Genomic DNA, 21,696 nt, shown 5'->3' with positions numbered 1-21,696 from the left:
GAGTAAATGGATAAATGGATTGCAAGGGGAGGCTCAAGCACAGCGTCGGCATGTTATAAGTAGCATGTTCTGACAACCACACTCATATGATCATGTGTGTTCAGATTCCTCCCATTCAATCTGCCTTGGAAAAGGGGATAGAGGGGTCTCACGCCATGCACTGTGCTCAATGGGAGGGTGGGTGTGCCGGTGTGAACCAAAGGTTTCTCCCTTTGGTCACTACACATAGCTCATTGAAACCATGGCAGAGCCTGAACATGGAATATGCCCCCTTTCCAGTTTAGGGGGGAACTCGTGAGATGGTGAATAAGACAAGAGAATATAAGTGGCGAGATTTCACAGTGACTTATAATTGGCTACGAGTCCAAATACTTGTTGACACAAAATATTTGCTGAGGCAAGAATTGCCCACGGGCAAAGACTTTGCATTAGTGGCAAGGCACCCACATGCACACACATGCTCCTTTATCATCTACAGCATCACACCCCAAACAGGCGCAAGCTGTTTCAAGAAGAGGCAATCCCCCCACTCCCCGGGAACTCGTGCCATTAAAGTCCTCTCTGCAGCCTTATTGAGTCAGCAGGCAGGCCCGCCCCACAATACTGCAGGGTGTAAGAAAACAAAATTGACAGCATAGCTCTACCACCGATCTATAGGTAAGTGGCATCCCCCTTTCCCCAAAGGATCCTGGGAATTGTAGTTCTCTGGAGGGTTGGCTAGAAATGCCTACCAGAGATTTTTCAGCACTTTACAAACCAGAATTCTCAGGGATAATACTAATTCATGTTTGTAGTAAGACATGACCTAAAACTGATAATTTCTTATGCACAGGAGCTATTTTCACTTCCATGAAAATGCATTTTATTTTATTCAGATTGCTTGCTACAAAGCAGGGTCTCTCCTAAGCCATTTTTTTAAAAGAATTTTTGCACACAACAGACAAGCTTCTCCACAGCAGACATTTTGCATTGACAAGACCTAGAGCTTTGTAAATGGTCAATCTGGTCCTTCAGGAAGGCTCATCTTATGGTTGTCCTTTTGCTTGTAGAAGTTGATATGATTCTCAGGCCAGAAGAGCCGCCTCCTCCTCCTCCTCCTCCTCCTGCTCCAGAGCCATATCCCATAATGCCCCTGCAGCTTCCAGAACTTGAACCACCTTCTCCGACACTAAGTACACCTCTGTGACCTGGGCCACTTCCACCTGCCAGGCTGTTGTTGCTGACCACAGCTACAAAGAACAAGCAAAGAAAGCCACCAGAAAGATTATTCTAATTAAAACACATTAATTTGAGACAGAAAGCCAAACAGGGTGGATTAAGCTTTGCAACACATAAGAACATAAGAAAAGCCCTGCTGGATCAGACCAAGGCCCATTAAGTCCAGCAGTCTGTTCACACAGTGGCCAACCAGGTGCCTCTAGGAAGCCCACAAACAAGACAACTGCAGCAGCATCCTACCTTTGTTCCACAGCACCTAATATAATAGGCATACTCCTCTGATACTGGAGAGAATAGGTATGCATCATGACTAATATTCATTTAGACTAGTAGCCATGGATAGCCCTATCCTCCATGAACATGTCCACTCCACACAGTGGATTGGATCCCATGGTAAATTTCCATTAGTGGAAGGAGAGGCAATTTTTACCCATTCTCTGCTTCAACTGATGACCTCCAACTTCTCCCCACACTGTCCCTTAGGGTCCCAATCCACTCCAGTTGCAAGCCTTCACCTTTTCCCTTGTCTTGTTCCTTGGAGTCCCCTCTCTCTTAGGAACAATATTTTGGGCTGCAGAAAGAGGGAGGCAAGGAATCTCCATTTCGTTGATGGAAATCCTGTTTCCTGGGACTCCCAGGAAACCGGGCGGGGGGGGGGGGTCTTTAAACTGTTAAAGTTTTAACCCCCTGCCCCCCTTCACGGGACACCCAGCCCCGGCCCCAACGGCAACCATGGGAGTGGGGGAAGGAGCCCCCCAACCCCCACTTACATCCCAGTCAGGCCCCCCACTTACATGGGAATTAAGTTCCAAGCATGGCTCTTCTTAGCATGTCTGATTACAAGTCCTTGTGGACACGGACATCACCCAAGGCCTTCTTTAACATGTAGTTATGCAAGTAAAAGTAGACTGTAGTAATCTACATGGACCCAAGGTTTGACTGTGTATAAGGCAACTCCGTGTGTTCATACGAGTAACTTAAGAAATATTTTTAAAAAAACATTGAGAGTTGAAGTTCTGAAAATGGTATATGGCCATGGTTTGAAACTGAAGCCTGCAGATCATTACAAGCTAAGGACCAGATGAGGAGGAAAGGCGGCATGGTATAGACCTATCTCGCCAGATCTCGGAAGCTGAAGCAGGGTTAGTACTTGGTAGGGAGACCACCAAGGAAGGCTCTGCAGAGGAAGGCAATGGCAAACCACCTCTGCTTCTCACTTGCCTTGAAAGCCCCTTGGTGGGGTCGCCATAAGTCAGCTGGCTTGATGGCACTTTACACACACACACACACACACACACACAAGGGAGGGAGGGGCCATGGCTCAGAGCTAGAGCATCTGCTTGGCATGCAGAATGTCCTGGGTTCAGTCTGGCAGAAAACTTGAACACATGAAACTGCCTTATACTGAATCAGACCCTTGGTCCAACAAAGTTAGTATTGTCTATTCAGACCGGCAGTGGCTCTCCAGGGTCTCAGGCAGGGGTCTTTCACACCACCTACTTGCCTAGTTGTCTGGCTGTGACTTGATGGCGCTTTGCACACACAAGGACCAGATGGCCCAGGCTAGCCCGATCTCATTGGATCTCAGGAGCTAAGCAAGGTTGGCCCTCATCAGTACATGGACAGGAGACCAAGGAAGTCCAGGGTCACTCCACAGAGACAGGTAATGGCAAACCAACTCTGTTCGTCTCTTGCCTTGAAAACTCTATGGGGTCGCCATCATTTGGCTGCGACTTGATGGCACTTCACACCCACAAGGACGAGAAGTGTGAAAAAGCAGGCATCGGTGTACATGTGAGGAACTATGCCCCCATCAGATCAACAGTGATAGCATTAAACAACAGCAGTTGGATGAGGGCCATGCAGAGTTAGACAGCCATTGTAAAATAGTGGTTCTCAGCCTATTTCAGTAATGGCACCAGAAAATGGAGAGAGATACCCAGCATATCCTCACACGTGCAAGTCATAACCATATGCTTTGGCATTCATCAGCGAGACTAGATGCAAAGCCCTGGCACAGTGAATTAATCTCAAGGACTTTGGGGAGAGGAGGTGGGAGGGAGGCAGACTTCAACAGCCACCTGGGTGGTGATAACCAAAGGGCACCTGTGTCCCAACCTCCCCGGCAGCCCACACAATGGTGCATCCCTGCCAAAACAGAGAAACAAGAACGTGTCTGTGTGTGTTTAAAGCACCTTTAGCCTCAGCATGCCAAGTGTAACATGCCAATTCAGATGTAGCGGCATGCGCTTGGCCTCGCATCATTATAACCTAGAAGCCCAGAATCAAGCTTCTTTTTATCATGTGGGCTGATATCCTATACTTTATTACTTTACTTTATTATTGTTTACCCAAAATACCAGCACAAAACCTTTCCTTGACTTACATATATTTACAGCACTGGTGCATTCTCCAGACATCCTGTTAGGAAAAAGAGCAAAATGAGCAAAACAAAATGTCTCCTTCTTTCCACGTTTGGCTGCCTTACATTATGTGCACTATCCTAAGCAGACTTTAATGGACATTTAGAATGATGCAACTCTGCTCAGGATTGGACTGTTAGTTTGCACTGCCAATTGTTAATTGTACTGTACTATTGTCTGTACATGCTCATTATGGCCACTGAACATATTTGCTATAGCTTGAGATGTCATTACAGCATAGGGTTGCCAACCTCTAGGTACTAGCTGGAGATCTCCTGCTATTACAATTCATCTCCAGCTGACAGAGATCAGTTCACCTGGAGAAAATGGCCACTTTGGCAATTGGACTCTATGGCATTGAAGTCCCTCCCTTCCCCAAACCCTGCCTTCCTCAGGTTCCACCCCCAAAATCACCAGGTATTTCCCAACCCAGAGTTGGCAGCCCTATTGCAGCAAAAATTCACTGACACTCAGAAGGTGAAGAGAAATAAGAAACAGAAGGCGTCATGTCGGAGTTGTGAGTGTGAGCTTTGCTCTGGGAAGGATCTCTAACTCACCTGAGCAGCCTTATGCATGGTCCTGTTCTCTCAGACTTTGCATTGGGGGGAAGTTACTGTGTGGAGTGCTGAGTAACATATCCTTTGATATGTGCTAATGCAACAGCTATTTTTTAATTTGTGGAGATATTTATGCATCGAAAAAACAAAACACTAGATTATGGATTCTAGTCTTGAGTTCATTGCACAGATGGTAGGATATTTGTGGGGATTATTCCTCTAGTGTCCATTTTTGGTAATTCGATGTAAAGATCTTCCGTCAATATTTGAAAACTTCAGTTGAGCACACCACCAGGAGTAGAGAGGGAATGGCTGTCGCTTACCTCCCCCTCCCTCCTTTTTACCCATTTTCCCCAAATGTGATTGCCCATTGCAGCAACATTTTTCTAAGTGCCCAGATAATGTCTCAGAGCCAGAACCATGCATCTCTAAGTGCCAGGATTGAGTCTCAGACTCATATTTGGTCTGGTCTAGAGTTGCCAACCTCCAGGTACTAAGCAAAAGATGCACTGGTATTAACTAGACAAGCTGTGCAAAGAAATAATACCAAGCTCTGAAACTTACTATATCAAAATTCTATTAGTGACAAAGTGAAAATCATACAAAGTGACCAAAATGAAACTTATAACTATGAAATGCTATAACATACAAAACTACAAACCGTAGCTGTAATGATGCTACAAGATTCTACAAAGCAGCAAGGTTGCAAGATAAATATTAACTCTATGGTAGGAAAGTCTTTTTTGTTTGCAGAATGAGCGAACGTACAGAAGGTCGCTATGATAAGAAAGTCTTTTTTGTGTGTGTGTATAAATCTTTCTTTGCAGAATGAGCAAACGTACAGAAGGTCGGAACGCGGTCTGGATGTCCAAAGCATTTTCACCGCCCACCAGGGCAGCTTCATCAGCCGTTTGTTCTCGCTAGAGTCAAAGCTCCTAAGAGAAGAAGAGGAAGGATTCTTTCTCTATGTTCATCTTACATTGCGCCCATATGGCTGTTGACTCTCATTCTGCAAAGAAAGATTTATACACAAAAAAGACTTTCTTATCATAGCGACCTTCTGTACTTTCGCTCATTCTGCAAACAAAAAAGACTTTCCTACCATAGAGTTAATATTTATCTTGCAACCTTGCTGCTTTGTAGAATCTTGTAGCGTCATTACAGCTACGGTTTGTAGTTTTGTAGTTTTGTATGTTATAGCATTTCATAGTTATAAGTTTCATTTTGGTCACTTTGTATGATTTTCACTTTGTCACTAATAGAATTTTGATTTAGTAAGTTTCAGAGCTTGGTATTATTTCTTTGCACAACCTCCAGGTACTAGCTGGAGATCTCTTACTGTTACAACTGATCTCCAACCGATAGAGATCAGTTCCCCTAGAGAAAATGGCCGCTTTGGCAATTGGACTCTATGGCAATGAAGTTGGCAACCCTATCAAAAGGCCATTGGCTGGAATGGGATTCTGTCCAATCAGTAGGGTTGCCAGCTCCAGGTTGGGAAATTGTGGGAGATTTTGGAGTGCAGCCTGAGGAGGGTGTGGTTTGGGGAGGGGAAGGACCTCAGCAGGGTATAATGTCATATAGTCCACCTTCCAAAGCAGTCATTTTCTCCAGGGGAACTGATTTCTGTATCTTAAAAATCAGTTGCAAGTCTGGGAGATCTCCAGCCACCACCTGGAGGTTGGCAAACCTACCAATCAGCAGTCCGAGCAAGTGGGGGATGGCCCTGATTGCAAAATACAGTCTGATTGGATTTCATAATAATTTCCAATCCACCATCATACCCACCTGAATTCCTCTCCTTCCAGGAGCGTTCTATAGGTGGCAATCTCAATGTCCAGGGCTAACTTAAGATTCAGGAGTTCCTGGTAATCACGCAGGAGTCGAGCCAGTTCTTCCTTAGATTTTTGGGTGGCATTCTCCAGATCTATCAGTTTTTCCCTCGCATCCCTGAGGGCAGTCTCTCCACGGTCTTCGGCCTCAGCAATGGCTGACTGAAGGTGAACACACTGTGGGGAGTGCAAAGAAGAGAAACCAAATTGTATGGATTTTACATAAGGCAATGAAGGTTCCAGATTTGTCTTAAATGCTTCATTCTGCTTCATTGAGGGGGGTGGGAAGGAGTCATTTTTTATTAATTTAGCAGTCTGATTGAGTTGTGGAATAAAGATACCAAGGCAGGGTTGCCAAGTGCCCGGTGGTGGCAGCTAAAATCCCACTGATCCACAGGGCTGCCCGCTGGCCAGCTGATGGCCAATGGGCACTGCGTGCATGCGAGCACACAATCACGCATGAATCACTTTCGGGTAAACCCGGAAATGACGTAGGCGTGTTGCACGGGGTGTACGCACGCATTGTGCGCTGCAGCCATGGCCCCAGGAAGCTCCTGCTGGTGGAGCTACGGGGCCTGGCAAGCCTATACCAAGAATATATATGTGTGTGAGGAATCCATGTAATTTACAGGATTAAAGTCATGGATGAACGCTATCCACTGATAAATGAAGGCACAGCAGACCAAAACAGATTGTGAAAGGGTAAACTAATTACAAATAAATTCTGTTCTTCAATTCTATTTAGTTTAATTTACTTCTAAAATTTGAAATTTATTTCCTACTTGATTTGTTTTTTTGTTAACAATCCTATTGATGAATTCTATTGGATTTAAAGGTTTGGCAGGAAGGGAACAAGTTTAACAGTGCAAACCTGTGCAAACGTACCTCAGAATAAGTCCTACAGGGGGGTTACTTCTGCATATGATTGTGCTGTTACTGTGCCATCTTAAGCAAGTCTGCTCTGAATCCTACTCAGGTCTATTCAATGGGGCTTAATCCCAGAAAAGTGTTCTCAGCATTGCACTGTCATTGTGTATTGTGTAGTTGTTGTTGTTACAGTGCAATGAACTTGTCAAATTAATATTTTTATAGATTTCATAAACAATTATTTTGAAAGATTTTTTTTAAAAAACGAAAATATTTCCCAGTCGTGCAACTTAAGCTGCTTACGTTCTTCTTCTTCCAGTGTATGGATTCCCAGAGGTAGAACTAACACATTATAAGGACATAAGAACATAAGAAGAGCCATGCTGGATCAGACCAAGGTCCATCAAGTCCAGCAGTTTGTTCACACAGTGGCCAACCAGGTGCCTCTAGGAAGCCCACAAACAAGACCACTGCAACAGCATTATCCTGCCTGTGTTCCACAGCACCTAATATAATAGGCATGCTCCTCTGATACTGTAGAGAATAGGTATGCATCAAGACTAGTATTCATTTTGACTAGTAGCCATGGATAGCCCTGTTCTCCATGAACATGTCCACTCCCCTCTTAAAGCCTTCCAAGTTGGCAGTCATCACCACATCCTGGGGCAGGGAGTTCCACAATTTAACTGTGTTGAGTGAAGAAATATTTCCTTTTATCTGTTTGAAAACTCTCACCTTCCAGCTTCAGCAGATGACCCCACGTTCTGGTATTATGAGAGAGGGAGAAAAGTATCTCTACTCACGCAGTGAAAAGCTTACCTGTCTCTTTACATTTTCTGTTTCTCCTCTCAGTCTGTGGATGAGTCTGTTTAGCTCAGAAATCTCCACTTTGGAGTTTTTCAAGGCATCATCATGCTTCCCAGCTGTGAGCTGAAGTTCCTGAAACTGGTATGTGTCAAGATATTACAATAGCAGTCAATGACGACTTAAACTTAAGTTAAATCAGTGGCCAAATGCAGCCATCTGAAGGGAGTCTCTGGGAGGGTGCCAACTCCAGCTTGGAAGATTCCCGGGGATTTAGGGGTGGAGCTTGTGGAGGGGGAAGGTTGGGGAGGGGAGGAAGCACAACAGTGATTTGATTCCATAGAATGGATTCCAATCAGAACATGGAGATTGGCATCCCTATCTCCTATCCTGACCACCCAATGTCCAGAGTTGAATGAAAGGCATAGAGGGAGGTTGTGGGACAGCTGCAAACACCATGAGAATTAAGATGTCTACAATGTGTTCTTCACTTAAGTCAATTTTTATCTTAGTCACAGACTGAACAGATTGTACCTAATAGAGAGTTAAGCAAACACCATTATAGGGTGTTATTTAAAGCTCCAGGGAACTGCTGGAAAGTCCAGGGAAGTTCCAGAGCCTAGCTTGAGGAGGGGCATGTGCAATCCCTGAGCTTATCTACCAAATCTGGCAAATTTATATGCCAAGACTTGTTATTATTTTCTCTGGTATCATTTCCCCTAGCTTTTATTTCACTGACCTTTTTAGCTTATGGTAAGCAAGAAAGCTGCTCCTGAAAGTCTCCGTATGAAAGACATTTGCATCAAGCACACCCAGTAAGGTGTAGTGGTTAAGAATGGTGAATTTTAATCAGAAAAACCAGGTTTGATTCCCCACTCCTCCATGTGAGTGGCGGACTGTAATCTGGAGAACCAGGTTTGATTCCCCACTCCTTCACATGAAGCCTGCTGGGTGACATTGGGCTAGTCACAGTTCTCTCTTAACTCAGCCTAACCTACCTCACAAGGTGCCTGTTGTGGAGGTGGGAAGGTGATTGTAAGGTGCCTTGAGACTCAGTAGAGAAAAGTGGGATATAACCAACTCTTCTTCTTCTTCTATATCACTGGTCTTTCTGTTACCATCCTTGAGAAGTTTACCATGTCAGCCTGGCCTGCAGAACATTTTTGCTGCCCCTCATTTTAGAAATGGAGAACGATGCTCCTTCAGGCAGGAACCAAGCTAGGTGCCTTGTGCACAGTGGCCAATTGGAGGGGGGAGTCAGACATCATATTTAAGCTGCCCCCACCTCATCCAGACAGGCTTCAGCATGAGCACTATTTCCCCTTCCCGTTTAGCAATCAAAGCAGTGTGGGATTGAATGGACATTTCAAGGCCAAACAGGAATTTGAGCAGAGGGGGCTCTTGTCTGAGACTTGCCAAGAAGAAAGGCCTTCTTTGCCTGCTCCACAGGGCCTGTGGGGGTGTAAATAAATCTAGGTCTGGTCAAATAACTGGCTGGTCAACCCCCACTGGTCAGTGGCAAAAGCAGCAGCCGAAGAGTTGGTTTTTATATGCTGACTTTCTCTACCTTTTAAGGAGAATCAAACCAGTTTACAATCTCCTTCCCTTCCTCTCTCCCCCCTTCCATTCCTCTCCCCACAACAGGTACCTAGTGAGGTAGGTGGGGCTGAGAGAGTTCTGAGAGAACTGTGACTAGCCCATGGTCACCCAGAAGGCTTCATGTGTAGGAGTGGAGAAACCAACCCGGTTCACCAGAGTAGAGCCTGTTGCTCATGTGGAGGAGTAGGGAACCAAACCTGGCTCTCCAGATTAGAGCCTGCCACTCTTAACCACTACACCATGCTGCCAGAACAGATTGGAGGCAAACGTATCCTTCAAAAGCCAGGAAGCCTCTACACAATACAGATGCCCATCTTGAGGAAATGAATGGATGAAGTGATTCCCTAGGAGCTGAGCTACATCACTGTCGGAAACCCAATACCAGCCAACAAAAGGGGCCAGGGATGGTGATGTGGCCGAGTCCTTCTCCATGCATATTTATTTAGGAAATTTACAAGCTGCCTCTCAAGAGACTTGTTTGAGATTTTGTGCAGGCTGTGAGAAAAGGCAAAGCAACAATACAGTGCCTGGGTCTGAGAGCTCACCCAAAGGCTACCTATAGATAGGGCAACACACCCTGCTATGGACTATTTAAATAAGATGTTTCCCTAGCTCAACAGAAGTCCTAGCTGTGCCTCCTGCCTTTATCCTGGTCTGTAGGGGCAAATATGTTCTTGTATGTTTTACTGAACCAGCATTTTAGTGGCTGAATCTATTTCGAGGACGGACGTTCTCCCTCAAAAGCCTCTGCTTTAAAATGTGCCAGGCGGTGATGTTCTGTTTCAGAGCACTACTCAAATGAATGTAAGAAGCCTTATAATGAACCAGACCATCGGTCTATCAAAGTTAGTCTTGTCTGCTTTCACTGTCAGCAGCTCTCCAGGGTCTCAGACAGAGGTCTTTCACGTCACTTTCTACCTAATCCTTTTAACTGGAGATGCCAGGAATTGCACCTGGGACATTCTGCATACAAAGCTGACGCTCTATCACTGAGTCATGGCCCCTCCTAAAAGAGAAAATACGGGTTGAAGCCAGCAGCACACACCTTGTTCTGATACATAGAATCAACCTCAGCTCGGCTCCTGCTTGCCATGTCTTCATACTGAGCTTTCACTTCTGCAATGATGCTATCCAGATCCAAGTCACGATTGTTGTCCATGGAAAGGATGATGCTGGTGTCACTTATCTGTCCTCGCATCTGGGACAGCTCCTGGAAGTCACAGTAATGCACATGAACACATGAAGTTGCCTTATGCTGAGTCAGACTCTTGGTCTACCAAGGTAAGTATTTGTCTATTGCGACTAGTAGCAACTCTCCAAGGTCCCAAGGTCTTTCATATCTTCTGCTACCTGATCCGACTACCTGATCCTTCTAACTGGGTGGTGGTGGAAAGTCCTATTGAGTGGCAGCTGACTTAGGTGACCCCATAGGGTTTTCAAGGCAAGAGACAAACAGAGGTAGTTTGCCATTGCCTTCCTCTGCATAGCAACCCTGGTCATCCTTGGTGGTTTCTCATCCAAGTACTAACCAGGGCCAGCTCTGCTTAGCTTCCGAGATCTGACAAAATCGGCTTAGCCTGGGCCATGCTGGTCAGGGTCTTTTAAATGGGGATGCTGGTAACTGAACCTGGGAACTTCTGCAAGCAAAAGAGATGTTGTACCACTGAGCTCCTCTAGTACCATTGTGTGATTGTTCCACCCCTTAAACAATATTGTTTAATATTAATATTATTGAGGGATCCTGCATGGTGGGGGGAGGGTTGGGGTCACTGGGGATGTGGGGGGGAGAGGTAGTTGTTAATTTCCTGCATTGGGCAGGGGGTTGGACTAGAAGACCCTGGTGGTCCCTTCCAACTCTATGATTCTAATAAATCTTACCAGCTTTAGGTAATTCAACTAGAGGTACATTTAAGGTTCAGTCTTACACTTTTTGTTTTGGTAACTTGAAACCTTACCAGCATGGTTAGGTTCACCACCCAATCAGGCCTCAGCCTGATTGGGAGAACAACTGAGGGTGGCCATCACAGTTTAATGAAAAATGGGTATTTTTGTTTATATCTACATTTATAAATTTGGAAAAAAAATGTGAACAAGTTCATTGTAGTAGCCAAAGAAATGATTGGGGGCACCAAGGACTCTATTACATTGATGTGTTGTTCTTGTTTCCATGCATCTCCACCTCAGACATTTGTATATCCTGCCTATTTGGGCTGTGTATAAGTTCAAGTTCAAGTTCAGATAAAGGAATAGAGAGGAAGGGAGGAAGGGTGGGAGTGAACAGGAAGTGAGGAAGATCGTGAAGTAGCAGTTAAGTTCCACCTGACCTAAGTTTGCCTTCCTCTTGCTGCAGGTACCCTAACGTTTGAGCTGAGCCAAAAACATGAGCCCTTGGACATGACCCAAAGGGCAAGAGCAAAAGGGCTCTTAGCCCTTCAGATCTTAGTCCAAGGCTAACAGGCAATACCTCTGAATGAACCAGAAGTTGATTCCCAGACCACCCAAAATATATTTGGTTTTTTTTTTGGGGGGGGGAGGTGGTTATCTGTAATTTATTTGTTTGTTGTTGTAAGCCTCTTTGGGACCCCTTGGGCAGAAAAGCAGGGCATAAATACGTAAACAAATAAGGCACAAGGCATTGCAGCGCTAAAAGGCATGATACTTGAAGGATGAACAAATACATACTGGTGGATGGTATGCAACTTTATCAAGCTGATAAACCTTTACAAGTGAAATCTCATGCCTAGAATTACTCCTTTTTAGAAGGGAGAGTGGGAATTTTGAAAAGTCAAGATGGTTCTTGCAAAGACAGCCTTCAAGAGAAGTTTCCTCACCGCATCATAGAGGCATCTCAGGAAGTTGTGTTCATCGGTCAGAGAAGCTACTCTTGCCTCTAGCTCCACCTTGTTCATATAGGCAGTATCCACATCCTGAAAAGAGATTTAAAAGGCCGACAGTTTAGAAATCTATCAAATACTAGGGTTGCCAACCTCCAGGTACTAGCTGGAGATCTCCTGGTATTTCAGCTGATCTCCAGCCGATAGAGGAAGACCCACCAAGAGATGGATTGACTCAATAAAGGAAGCCACAGCCCTCAATTTGCAAGATCTGAGCAAGGCTGTCAAAGATAGGACATTTTGGAGGACATTGATTCATAGGGTTGCCATGAGTCGGAAGCGACTTGATGGCACTTAACACACACACAGTTAGTTGGAGTCTGTATCACTACTTGCCTTTTTCAGCAATACAAATTCATTCTCAGCAGTTGTGCGCTTGTTGATTTCTTCTTCATACCTGTTGGGTCAATGAAGAGAGAGAGAGAGGAGAGAGAGAGAGAGAGAGAGAGAGAGAGATGGAGAGCTAAAATACATTCCATCGTAACTGCTAGGGATTTTTCTTGAAAGTGCCTCTCGTAAAACAAATGCCACAAATGTTGCTCCACAACATTGGAATCCTATTAAACCTGACCTTTGACATTTTCCAGAAATGGCAGGCGAAATATGTAAGATACCACACAGTTCTGTTTCCCCTTGTTTTGTGCTTCATGTGAAGTAGGCTAAATCAATTAGCCAAATGCTATATGGCACAATCCTAGGCTCAGCTAAATCCAGTTATATGCCACTGGAGAAGGTACAGTCCAAATTTCTTTGGGCAATTTTACAAGTCCCCCGCCTTGTTTTCAAATTCCTGGGTTTGCCTGGAAATTGGGCATGCTAAAAATGGAGGCAAGAATTACCCTAGCCTCGAATTCCCTTTGGTTAAAGGCTCATGAGGCATCAGAGGGATTTTTACCACTGCTTTGTTTGGACAATTATAAATCCAGATGGTGGACGCAGTCTGTAAAAAGAATGGAGAGTCTTGGTTTTGCACCTCAATCCCTCTTAGAGCTAAAAAAAAGAGCGAGCAAAGCTTCTAGTTAGACAAAAGATCTTCGACACAGAAAAACAAATAGAGCTCATGAGTTCCCCAGCTTACTTGGCTCCTATTAGATTACACTATTGTTTAGCTCCAGCTGAATATCTGTCTGTTTTAGAGCTAAATAAGCAAAGGAGAGCCCTAACCCTGGCTAGAGGGTCGGCCTTGCCTTCAGCAACCCTGGAGGGAAAGTATAGGAAGTTATCAAAATCTGAGTGGGCAGGCCCTTGCGGGTCAGGTGAAATGGAAAGTACAAGTCATGCTCTATTTAGGTGTATCTATTATTAGGAAATTCGTCAGAAGCTAATTCTTCCTCTTATTAACACAATGGAAGCCAGTTCAGAGGAAGAGAAAATTAAATTCCTCTTATGGGAGGGAGACTCAGTGTTATTTGCAGGTAGGCAAGTATTGCTCTGCAGCAATTAAAATCCGCTCGGAAAAGGGTATTAGTGTTAATAAGGTGAATTTTAATTGGTATAATTTTATCTGTATTTTGTACAAAGAGATTATTTGAATGTAATTGGTTTTATTGACAAGGTTTGTATCTTTTCTGGCTAATGCCATAATAATAAATCGAATCACTTCATGCGAAGCAGGATTCTCTGATGGACAGCCTGAGGTCAGGAACTGATTGGATGAAGAGAAAGAAACTGAGCTCAGTCCAGTTAAGAACTGTCACGATGCTTATGGGTAGATGAACATATATAACTAGATAAGGGGATAGATCAGTTCTAGGACAGGATCACACTACTCCATAAGGAGGAAACTCAAGGAGTATTCTTGGATTCAGCAGTCTTTCCCATGAGCAGTAATGCATTCTTCCTGCATTGGCTGCTGTGCAACTTATGCCTCTTCCTGGAGGCTTAACAGCATGGTCACTGTCTTGCAAACTCTGGCAACGTCTTGACTGTTGCAATGTGCTGTACACAGGGCTGCCCTTGGAAACACCATGGAGACTTCTGCATAGGATTGCCAACCTCCAGGCACTAGCTGGAGTTCTCCTGCTATTACAACTGATCTCCAACTGATACAGATCGGTTCACCTGGAGAAAATGGCTGCTTTGGCAATTGGAGCCTATGGCATTGAAGTCCCTCCTCTCCCCAAACCCCACCCTCTTCAGGCTTCACCCTAAAAACCTCCTGCCGGTAGCGAAGAGGGACCTGGCAACTCTAATTTGAGCCCACATGCACCTAAATTTGCTTGCATGAACCACAAATGCAAGTGCACTGCTTCCTTTCCATGTTCTTCATTCCCACCTACTGAGATAGCAATTGTTTCTGAATGTGCTTGAAAGGCTACGTAAGTATAGCTAAACCTGCTGTGAGAGTAACCATTCTGTTAATAAGTGTTATGGGTGTGTGTTGTTTAAGGAAATACACTGAGAACCAGCACAGAACAGGCTGTTGCTGAATAAACAAACCCAGTGGGCAGAAGATGAAATAGCCTTCAGCAGTGTATGACGGGAAGGGAAAGTGCTGCAGCAGTTAATGTGAGAAGAGAGGGTGTCACATATGCACAAAAGCATATTTTCATTTGTGAAATGCTGGAGGGTCTGAATGTACAAGGGTGGGCCTTTAAACTTTGTTGATAGTCATGCTCCAGTACCTTGCTGAAACCAGAAACGGCACCACTAAGAGAGAGCAGGGCATGGTTCATCTATCCCCCCCTCCCCATAAAGGTAAAGGTAGTCCCTTATGCAAGGCACCGGATCATTACTGACCCATGGGGTGACATCACATCACAATGTTTACTAGGCAGACTTTGTTTATGGGGTGGTTCGCCATTGCCTTCCCCAGACATCGACACTATCTCCCCCATACCTGTGCTTAAAATCTTCCACTAAGTCCTGCATGTTCTTCAGCTCTGAACCCAGCCTTCCCTTTTCACTGCGTAGCGAGTCCAGGTGCTTCCGAACGCTGTTGGAGTAGACTTCAAAGAGAGGCTCGACGCTGTTCTTCACTTGGGAGATAGGGTGCTGTTGCAAGAGGTTCCATTTGGTCTCCAGGACTTTATTCTGCTGCTCCAGGAAGCGAACCTGAGAAACCATTTTAAAAAAAGAAAAAACTGTTGTTGTTTTTTATTTTAGTGTTCGTTGAAGCATCTGTTAGAGCACCGAAGGTAGGGATGGCAGGTCCCTCTTCGCCACCGGCGGGAGGTTTTTGGGGTAGAGCCTGAGGAGCTTACATCATTCTCCTCTCCTCCATTTTATCCTCACAACGACCCTTCGAAGTACTTTAGGCTGGCAACAGTCTTGCTGAAATAATTAAATTCCTAACCAAAAAATGTGGTCCCTTTACTACTTTTGCTGCATCTCCTAATAAATTGATCATAGGAGAAAATTCAGAGGTCTAGCCAACCATCCTTTTAATGTGCTCAAACCCAAAAGTACGGCACTATTGCACAGTTCCACTATATGTGTATCAGGGTTCCCACATGTACACTTTCAACAAAGACTAGACAACCCTAGACAACGCAGATATCAAGGCTAACGTGATGTACTGGTTAAGAGTGGCGGACTCTAATCTGGAGAACTGGGTTTGATTCCTTGCTCCTCCACATGAGTAGCAGACTCTAATCTGGAGAACCAGATTAGATTCCCCGCGCCTCCACATGCAGCCTGCTGGCTGACCTTGGGCTAGTCACAGTTCTCTCAGAACTCTCTCAGCCCTACCTACCTCACAGTGTGTCTGTTGTGGGGAGAGGAAGGGAAGGAGATTGTAAGCCACTTTGATATTCTTTTTGGTAGAGAAAATCAGGGTATAAAAACCAATTCTTCTTTTTCTAATCTAGCAGAAGTGTAATGCCACTGATAAAAACTAGTCACAAGAAAGGTTAGTCCCTTTTGTATAGTATTGGAAACAAAATAATTTGATGGGTAAAATTAAGTTTGGAAATGCATGTAATTGTTTTTTTAATCAGTGTTTCTACTTTTAATTTTGATTAATCTGAAATGTGGGTATATTTCATATTGATTAATGGCAGTTTCAATTTTTCTTGGTTTATGTAAATTAAGTAAATTATGTAATACGTATGAGGAAATGTGGGATACAGAATGGTGTGGTATAGCCCGGTCATGTCAGATCCCAGAAGCTAAGCTGGGTCAGTACTCGGAGGGGACACAACCAAGGAAGGCTTTGCAGAGTAGGATTGCCAATTGCCAATTGGACTCTCTGGCGTTGAAGCCCCTCTTCTCCCCAAACCCCGCCCTCCCCAGGCTCCACCCCAAAAATCTCCCACCAGTGGCGAAGAGGGACCTGGCAACTCTACTGCAAAGGAAGGCAATGGCAAACCACCTCTGCCTTTCACTTGCCTTGAAAACCCCTTGCTGGTCTTACAGTACCATAACTTGTTTGTGACTTAATGACATACATATGGAGAAGTGTATGCTGTTTTGTATGTTTATGTAATAAAAAAATGAAATTAAAAATGTATTACATTTTAACTTTCCAAATACAACACCATGTTTTCTAAATACTCAAACCCTAATCCTATTCGACCTGTGCTTAATGGATGCCTTCTCCAACCTACATCAAAGATGTCTGCAACCACACAGTCACAAACAGTTCTAGGAGCTCCTCCTTGCTGGCAATGAAAAGACCCAGGTCTGCTGAACTTCAATAAGGATGAAGTAAAGTCAAATATATATTTTTTCAAAAATGTGAATCTATAAAATAATTTTGATTTTATTTTGCCTTCCCAGTTGCGGTTGTTTCAAAGACAGAGATACCCTGATCCAGCAAGGGAGGTCCATGGGCACAAGCATACATTTGTGTATCCAATTGTCCGGGAAATTCCCCGTCTCTAAAGGAGTGAAGCAGGGCTGTTTACTTGCTCCGGCCTTATTTAATCTGTTTATGTCGGATTTACCAACCCATTTATCCACATCTGAAAATCTTGCACCCAGGATGAATTCCTTACCAGTCCCCCTCCTGCTATATGCGGACGGTGCTGTTCTCCTATCCATAACTAGAATTGACCTTCAACGGCTTTTATCTGCCTTTTCCGTCTTCTGCTCACAGAATGACTTAATCATTAACTCCGAGAAATCTAAGATTATGATCTTTTCTAAAACCTGGAAGGGCCAAACATGGAAAATCGATGGCAACCCAGTCGAACAAGTTAAGTCCTTTAGATACCTGGGCCTTCTTTTTCAACACAATCTCAATTGGTTGCACCTCCAGAAAGCAGCTATTACTGCAGCAAGAAGCCAATCCCAAGTGGTGACATGATTCCACTACCAAGAAGGACATCAGTTTATCCCTGCAGCTATTCAGATCTACTCATCAAAAGTTTCTAATCAATTATTATATGGTATCCCTGTTTGGATCCATGCTCTTACCTTGGATGTTGATCATAGTTTGGCTTCTTTCCTACGACGAACCTTGGGTTTGCCCAATATGATTAATCTCTACACTCTTTGTAAAGAGCTTGGCCTCCATCTTCTGTCTACAAGAGTCTGGATCACCATCGTTAAGCTGTGGCTTCATATTCACTTTCATTTTGATCCTTCCACATTACTGCATGACATGCTAAGGGATTCCTACGTCTCCTCATGGTACCAATTCATTCGGCAGAAAATTAATTCCTTAGGAATTAGTTTAGACTCACTAAATAATTGTGGTGAGTCTCAAATTTTCTTCACCATCCGGCAAAGAATTAGGGACATTGAAAAACAGACCATAAATGCAGGTCCCACTATGACATGTTCCCCCTGTTTTCACGGACTGACGACCTATATGCCCGGAGGTGCCCCCTACATACAAAACTTCACTAACCCCCTCCATCGGCGGGCTTTTATGCTCGCCAGATTTAACATCTTTCCCTCAGCAGTTCTCTCCGGGAGATTCCACAATATCCCGTTTAGAGATAGACTATGTAAATTCTGCCATCTCGAACCCGATTCCATAACTCACATCTTACTGCTTTGCCCTTTTTTCTCCAGTTTAAGAAATCGTTTTATAGATCCAATCATCATGAATCTCCCTGGCCCAGCGAATAGGACTACCCAACTTTTACTAGCGGATAAGTCCCCCAACTCTACAGAAGCAGTTACTGAATATTTGGCAAAAATTTTAGCCATTGATTTTAGTATTGACAAGTAATAGTTATGCCAATTGCTTGTGTTCTTTGGTGCTTATAGTGGAACTCTACTATTATATTGAACTTGATAAGTATTGTACTATCTTAACATGCTCTTTTTTATGCCATTAAAGGTTTTTTATTTTGATTTTTTTTGTGGGTGTATCCAGCCACATTCCTGGTTTGCACATCGACCTTGTTGTTCTAATCTGAGCTGCTAGGTTGCTGGTTCATCTACCCTGGGCCCACTTCTATTAGTATTATATATCTGTCCCTCTCCCCCTTTTCTCTCCTTCCCCATTTCTTGTTTTCCTTAATTTTGAGAAATGTTATGATTTTATGGTTGTGGTTAGAAATGGGTATTTGAAATGTATATACTGCAGGGTAGGAGCTGATTCTGAGCCAGCGTGGTGCAGTGGTTAAGACCGGTGGACTCTAATCTGGAGAACCAGGTTCGATTCCCCATTCCTCCACATGAAGCCTGTGGGGTGACCTTGGGCCAGTCACAGCTCTCTCCGAACTCTCTCAGCCCTCACAGAGGCAGGCAATGGCAAACCACCTCTGAACGTCTCTTGCCTTGAAAACCCTACGGGGTCGCCATAAGTCAGCTGCGACTTGATGGCACATACACACATGGACAGGAGCGAATTGGTGTATTTTAACTATATTATTATATTATAAAGTGCCATGATGGTGGATTTAAAAATGGAAAAGCTGGTGGTAGCTTACATGCATATCTGTGACACTGCAAGCAATATATGAATCAAGCCTAATATATCTGAGCATGATGATCTAGCCAAAGTTTAAGTACTTTTCAGAGCAATCTCCTACAGAATTACTCCAGTGTAAGCCCATTGAAATTGAGTATGGGCATAGGACTGCACTGCGTAGGTGCTTCTGATTTCAATGAAACATAAAAGTGCTTCGGCAATGGAAGTGCTTTGGCTGGATCATGACATTTGTCTACATCAGTGGTTCCCAAAGTGGGCAGTACCACCCCATGGGGGGCGGTGGGATTACCTAGGTGAAACTAAGAGGCAAGGGGGCAGCAGGAGGGCACTAGAAATGGGCCTAGGGTTGCCAACCTCCAGGTAGTAGCTGGCGATCTCCCGCAATGACCACTGATCTTCAGCTGATAGAGATCAGTTCCCTTGGAGAAAATGGCTGCTTTGGCCATTGGACTCTATGGTATTGAAGTCCCTCCCCTCCCCGAACCCCGCCCTCTTCAGGCTCCGCCCCAAAAACCTCCCGCAGGTGGCGAAGAGCGACCTGGCAACCCTAGGTGGGCCTTTTCAACTGTGTTGATGGATAGGGTAGGGGGCGCTGGGGTTGAGTTTGTGGGACCAAGGGGGCAGTGGCCCAAAAAGTTTGGGAACCGCTGGTCTACATCAAGAGCAAATGGACAAAGAAAATGTTGATTTTGTGAAGAAAAAGTAAGGCAAGAAATTTACATAGAAGTCTGTCACTTATGAACTTATGAAAATACCTCCTGAGTCAGCCAAACTGGAGAATGTGCAATTGACTCAAAAGAGTAAGACTTCTCCAAAGTTGTGCTGAACATGGAAAGTATTTCAAATGCACATGCATCGAATTGTAAGTCCACAATTGAGTCCAGTGATCCCCGAGTAAATGTGCACAGGTTATCATCTTTTTAAACCATCAATAGTCAGGGGAAATGTTTTTATCTTCATCATCAGACAACCTTGGAATTTAGCTAATTTTATGTGTTGATGATTATACTAGCAATGGAATTAAAACTGAATAGATATGCAGTTTGCCATTTCAAAATGTTGAATTGTGATCTAAGAACTTCAAAAAAATAAAAGACAAATTCCATAGGGATAGCCATTTTAGTCTGCTACAGCAAAAACAACAGATTTTGTGGCACCTTAAAGAACATAGGTTTATTGTGGTGTTAATTTTCATGGACTAGGGTCCACTTTGTCAGAAACAAAAGCATTTTCCTTGGCTGGCAGATTTAAAGGGGAAAGTATAAGCAGTAGAGCTAAATGGCTCTGAATTGAAAAAGGTACAACCAGTGATATTTCTATGCAGAGGCAGTGTGGCATATTGGTTACAGTGCCAGATTGAGATCTGAGAGACCCAGATTTGAATCCTCACTGTGCCATGGAATTCCAATAACCTTGGGCCAGCCACTCATGGCTTCTCAGCCTAACCAACCACACAGGATTGTTGTTGTGAGGATAAAATGAAGGGGGAACAATAATACTGTAACTCACTTTGGGTCCTTCTTGGAGTATAAGTATGTTCGTGTTAAATGCAAATGTATACAATATAAGCACCGTGACTATTTCACAATGGCAGTAATTGGTGATTACACCTATTGTTACCTTGCTAAGCAAAAGTAAAATGTACCTGTACCTAATAATTGAGGAAAACATCAAACATTCCACAAACCACATCTTAATATTTATAATTTAACATTTGCACTGTAGTTGTGTCTTAGCCTTCCTTAGATGGAAAGGCTGTGGTTTAGGATTGGAGTATGTCTTGCACACTTCAGTCCCTGTCATCTCCACTTGAAGGATCTCTTAGTCAGGTAACAGATGACAGCAGGGTTGGAAGGCATCCAACCTATCCAGAAATGGTAGTCATGAGGCCAAATTGGAATTTTTGGATCACCTGTGTTTGGCATTGTACGTGTACTTTGCTTGTTTTATTTTGCTTGCTTGCTTCATGTTGCTCTTGGAAGGTGGGATAAATAGGCCAGTTCTTTGGCTGTAACTAGGGATGTCAGGAATAGGGTAGGTAGGACAACTTAAGAAGTACCCTGGGGCACTGAATGATGAAGGGCCATTCCTGGTGACAAAATATTGTCTCCCAGATCTACTGGGACAAGGGGAGGACTTGATCTCTGCAACACGGTAATAATAAACAGCAGTAACAGCAGTTAAGCATCTCACCTTGTCAATAAATGAAGCAAATTTGTCATTGAGGTTCTTGATTTGCTCCCTTTCTTCTTTTCGCACTTTCTGGATCTCGGGATCAATTTCCACGTTGAGAGGTGCCAGGAGGCTCTGGTTAATGGTCACTTCTTGGATTCCACCCGGTGGACAACAAAGAAAGCTCGGACTGTTTCTTCCATTGCCCAAGTTGCCATTGATATACCCACCACCGGCAAATCCTCCATAGCAAAACCCATTGCTGCCACCAAATCCACCTCCGCATCGGGCGCTTCCTGGAACCACACTCTGGGAGATACTTTTCGTCCCCCCAAGATTGTAAAGGCTTCTGCTGCCAAAGCCAGTGTTTCCACTTGCACCTCCCATGCACCTTCGGCTTGGAGGGAATGCACTACTCCTGACCCTTCCAAAAACAATAGCAGAGCCAGCACTAAATCTCTTTCCTCCTCCCAAAGACCTGGCGTTCACCTGCCGGCTCAT

The 21,696-nt window shown here is 44.2% G+C and overlaps 1 protein-coding gene across 1 annotated transcript; it reads right to left on the bottom strand.

The window, feature by feature from the left end:
• Positions 1–943: 943 nt before the first annotated feature.
• LOC130493507 (keratin, type II cytoskeletal 4-like) lies at positions 944–21,696 on the bottom strand. The gene is made up of 9 exons (XM_056867262.1): positions 21,217–21,696; positions 15,034–15,248; positions 12,531–12,591; positions 12,132–12,227; positions 10,346–10,510; positions 7,717–7,842; positions 5,987–6,207; positions 3,605–3,639; positions 944–1,229 (listed from the first exon to the last, which is right to left on the bottom strand). Exons 1-9 carry the CDS (start codon positions 21,694–21,696, stop codon positions 1,021–1,023), a joined length of 1,608 nt encoding a protein of 535 aa, XP_056723240.1. The 3' UTR covers positions 944–1,020.

The sequence above is a fragment of the Euleptes europaea genome, chromosome 1, assembly GCF_029931775.1.
Source record: "Euleptes europaea isolate rEulEur1 chromosome 1, rEulEur1.hap1, whole genome shotgun sequence".
NCBI lineage: Eukaryota > Metazoa > Chordata > Lepidosauria > Squamata > Sphaerodactylidae > Euleptes > Euleptes europaea.
Note: the sequence above shows the minus strand (reverse complement) of the source record. Positions and strands in the feature narration are given on the sequence as shown.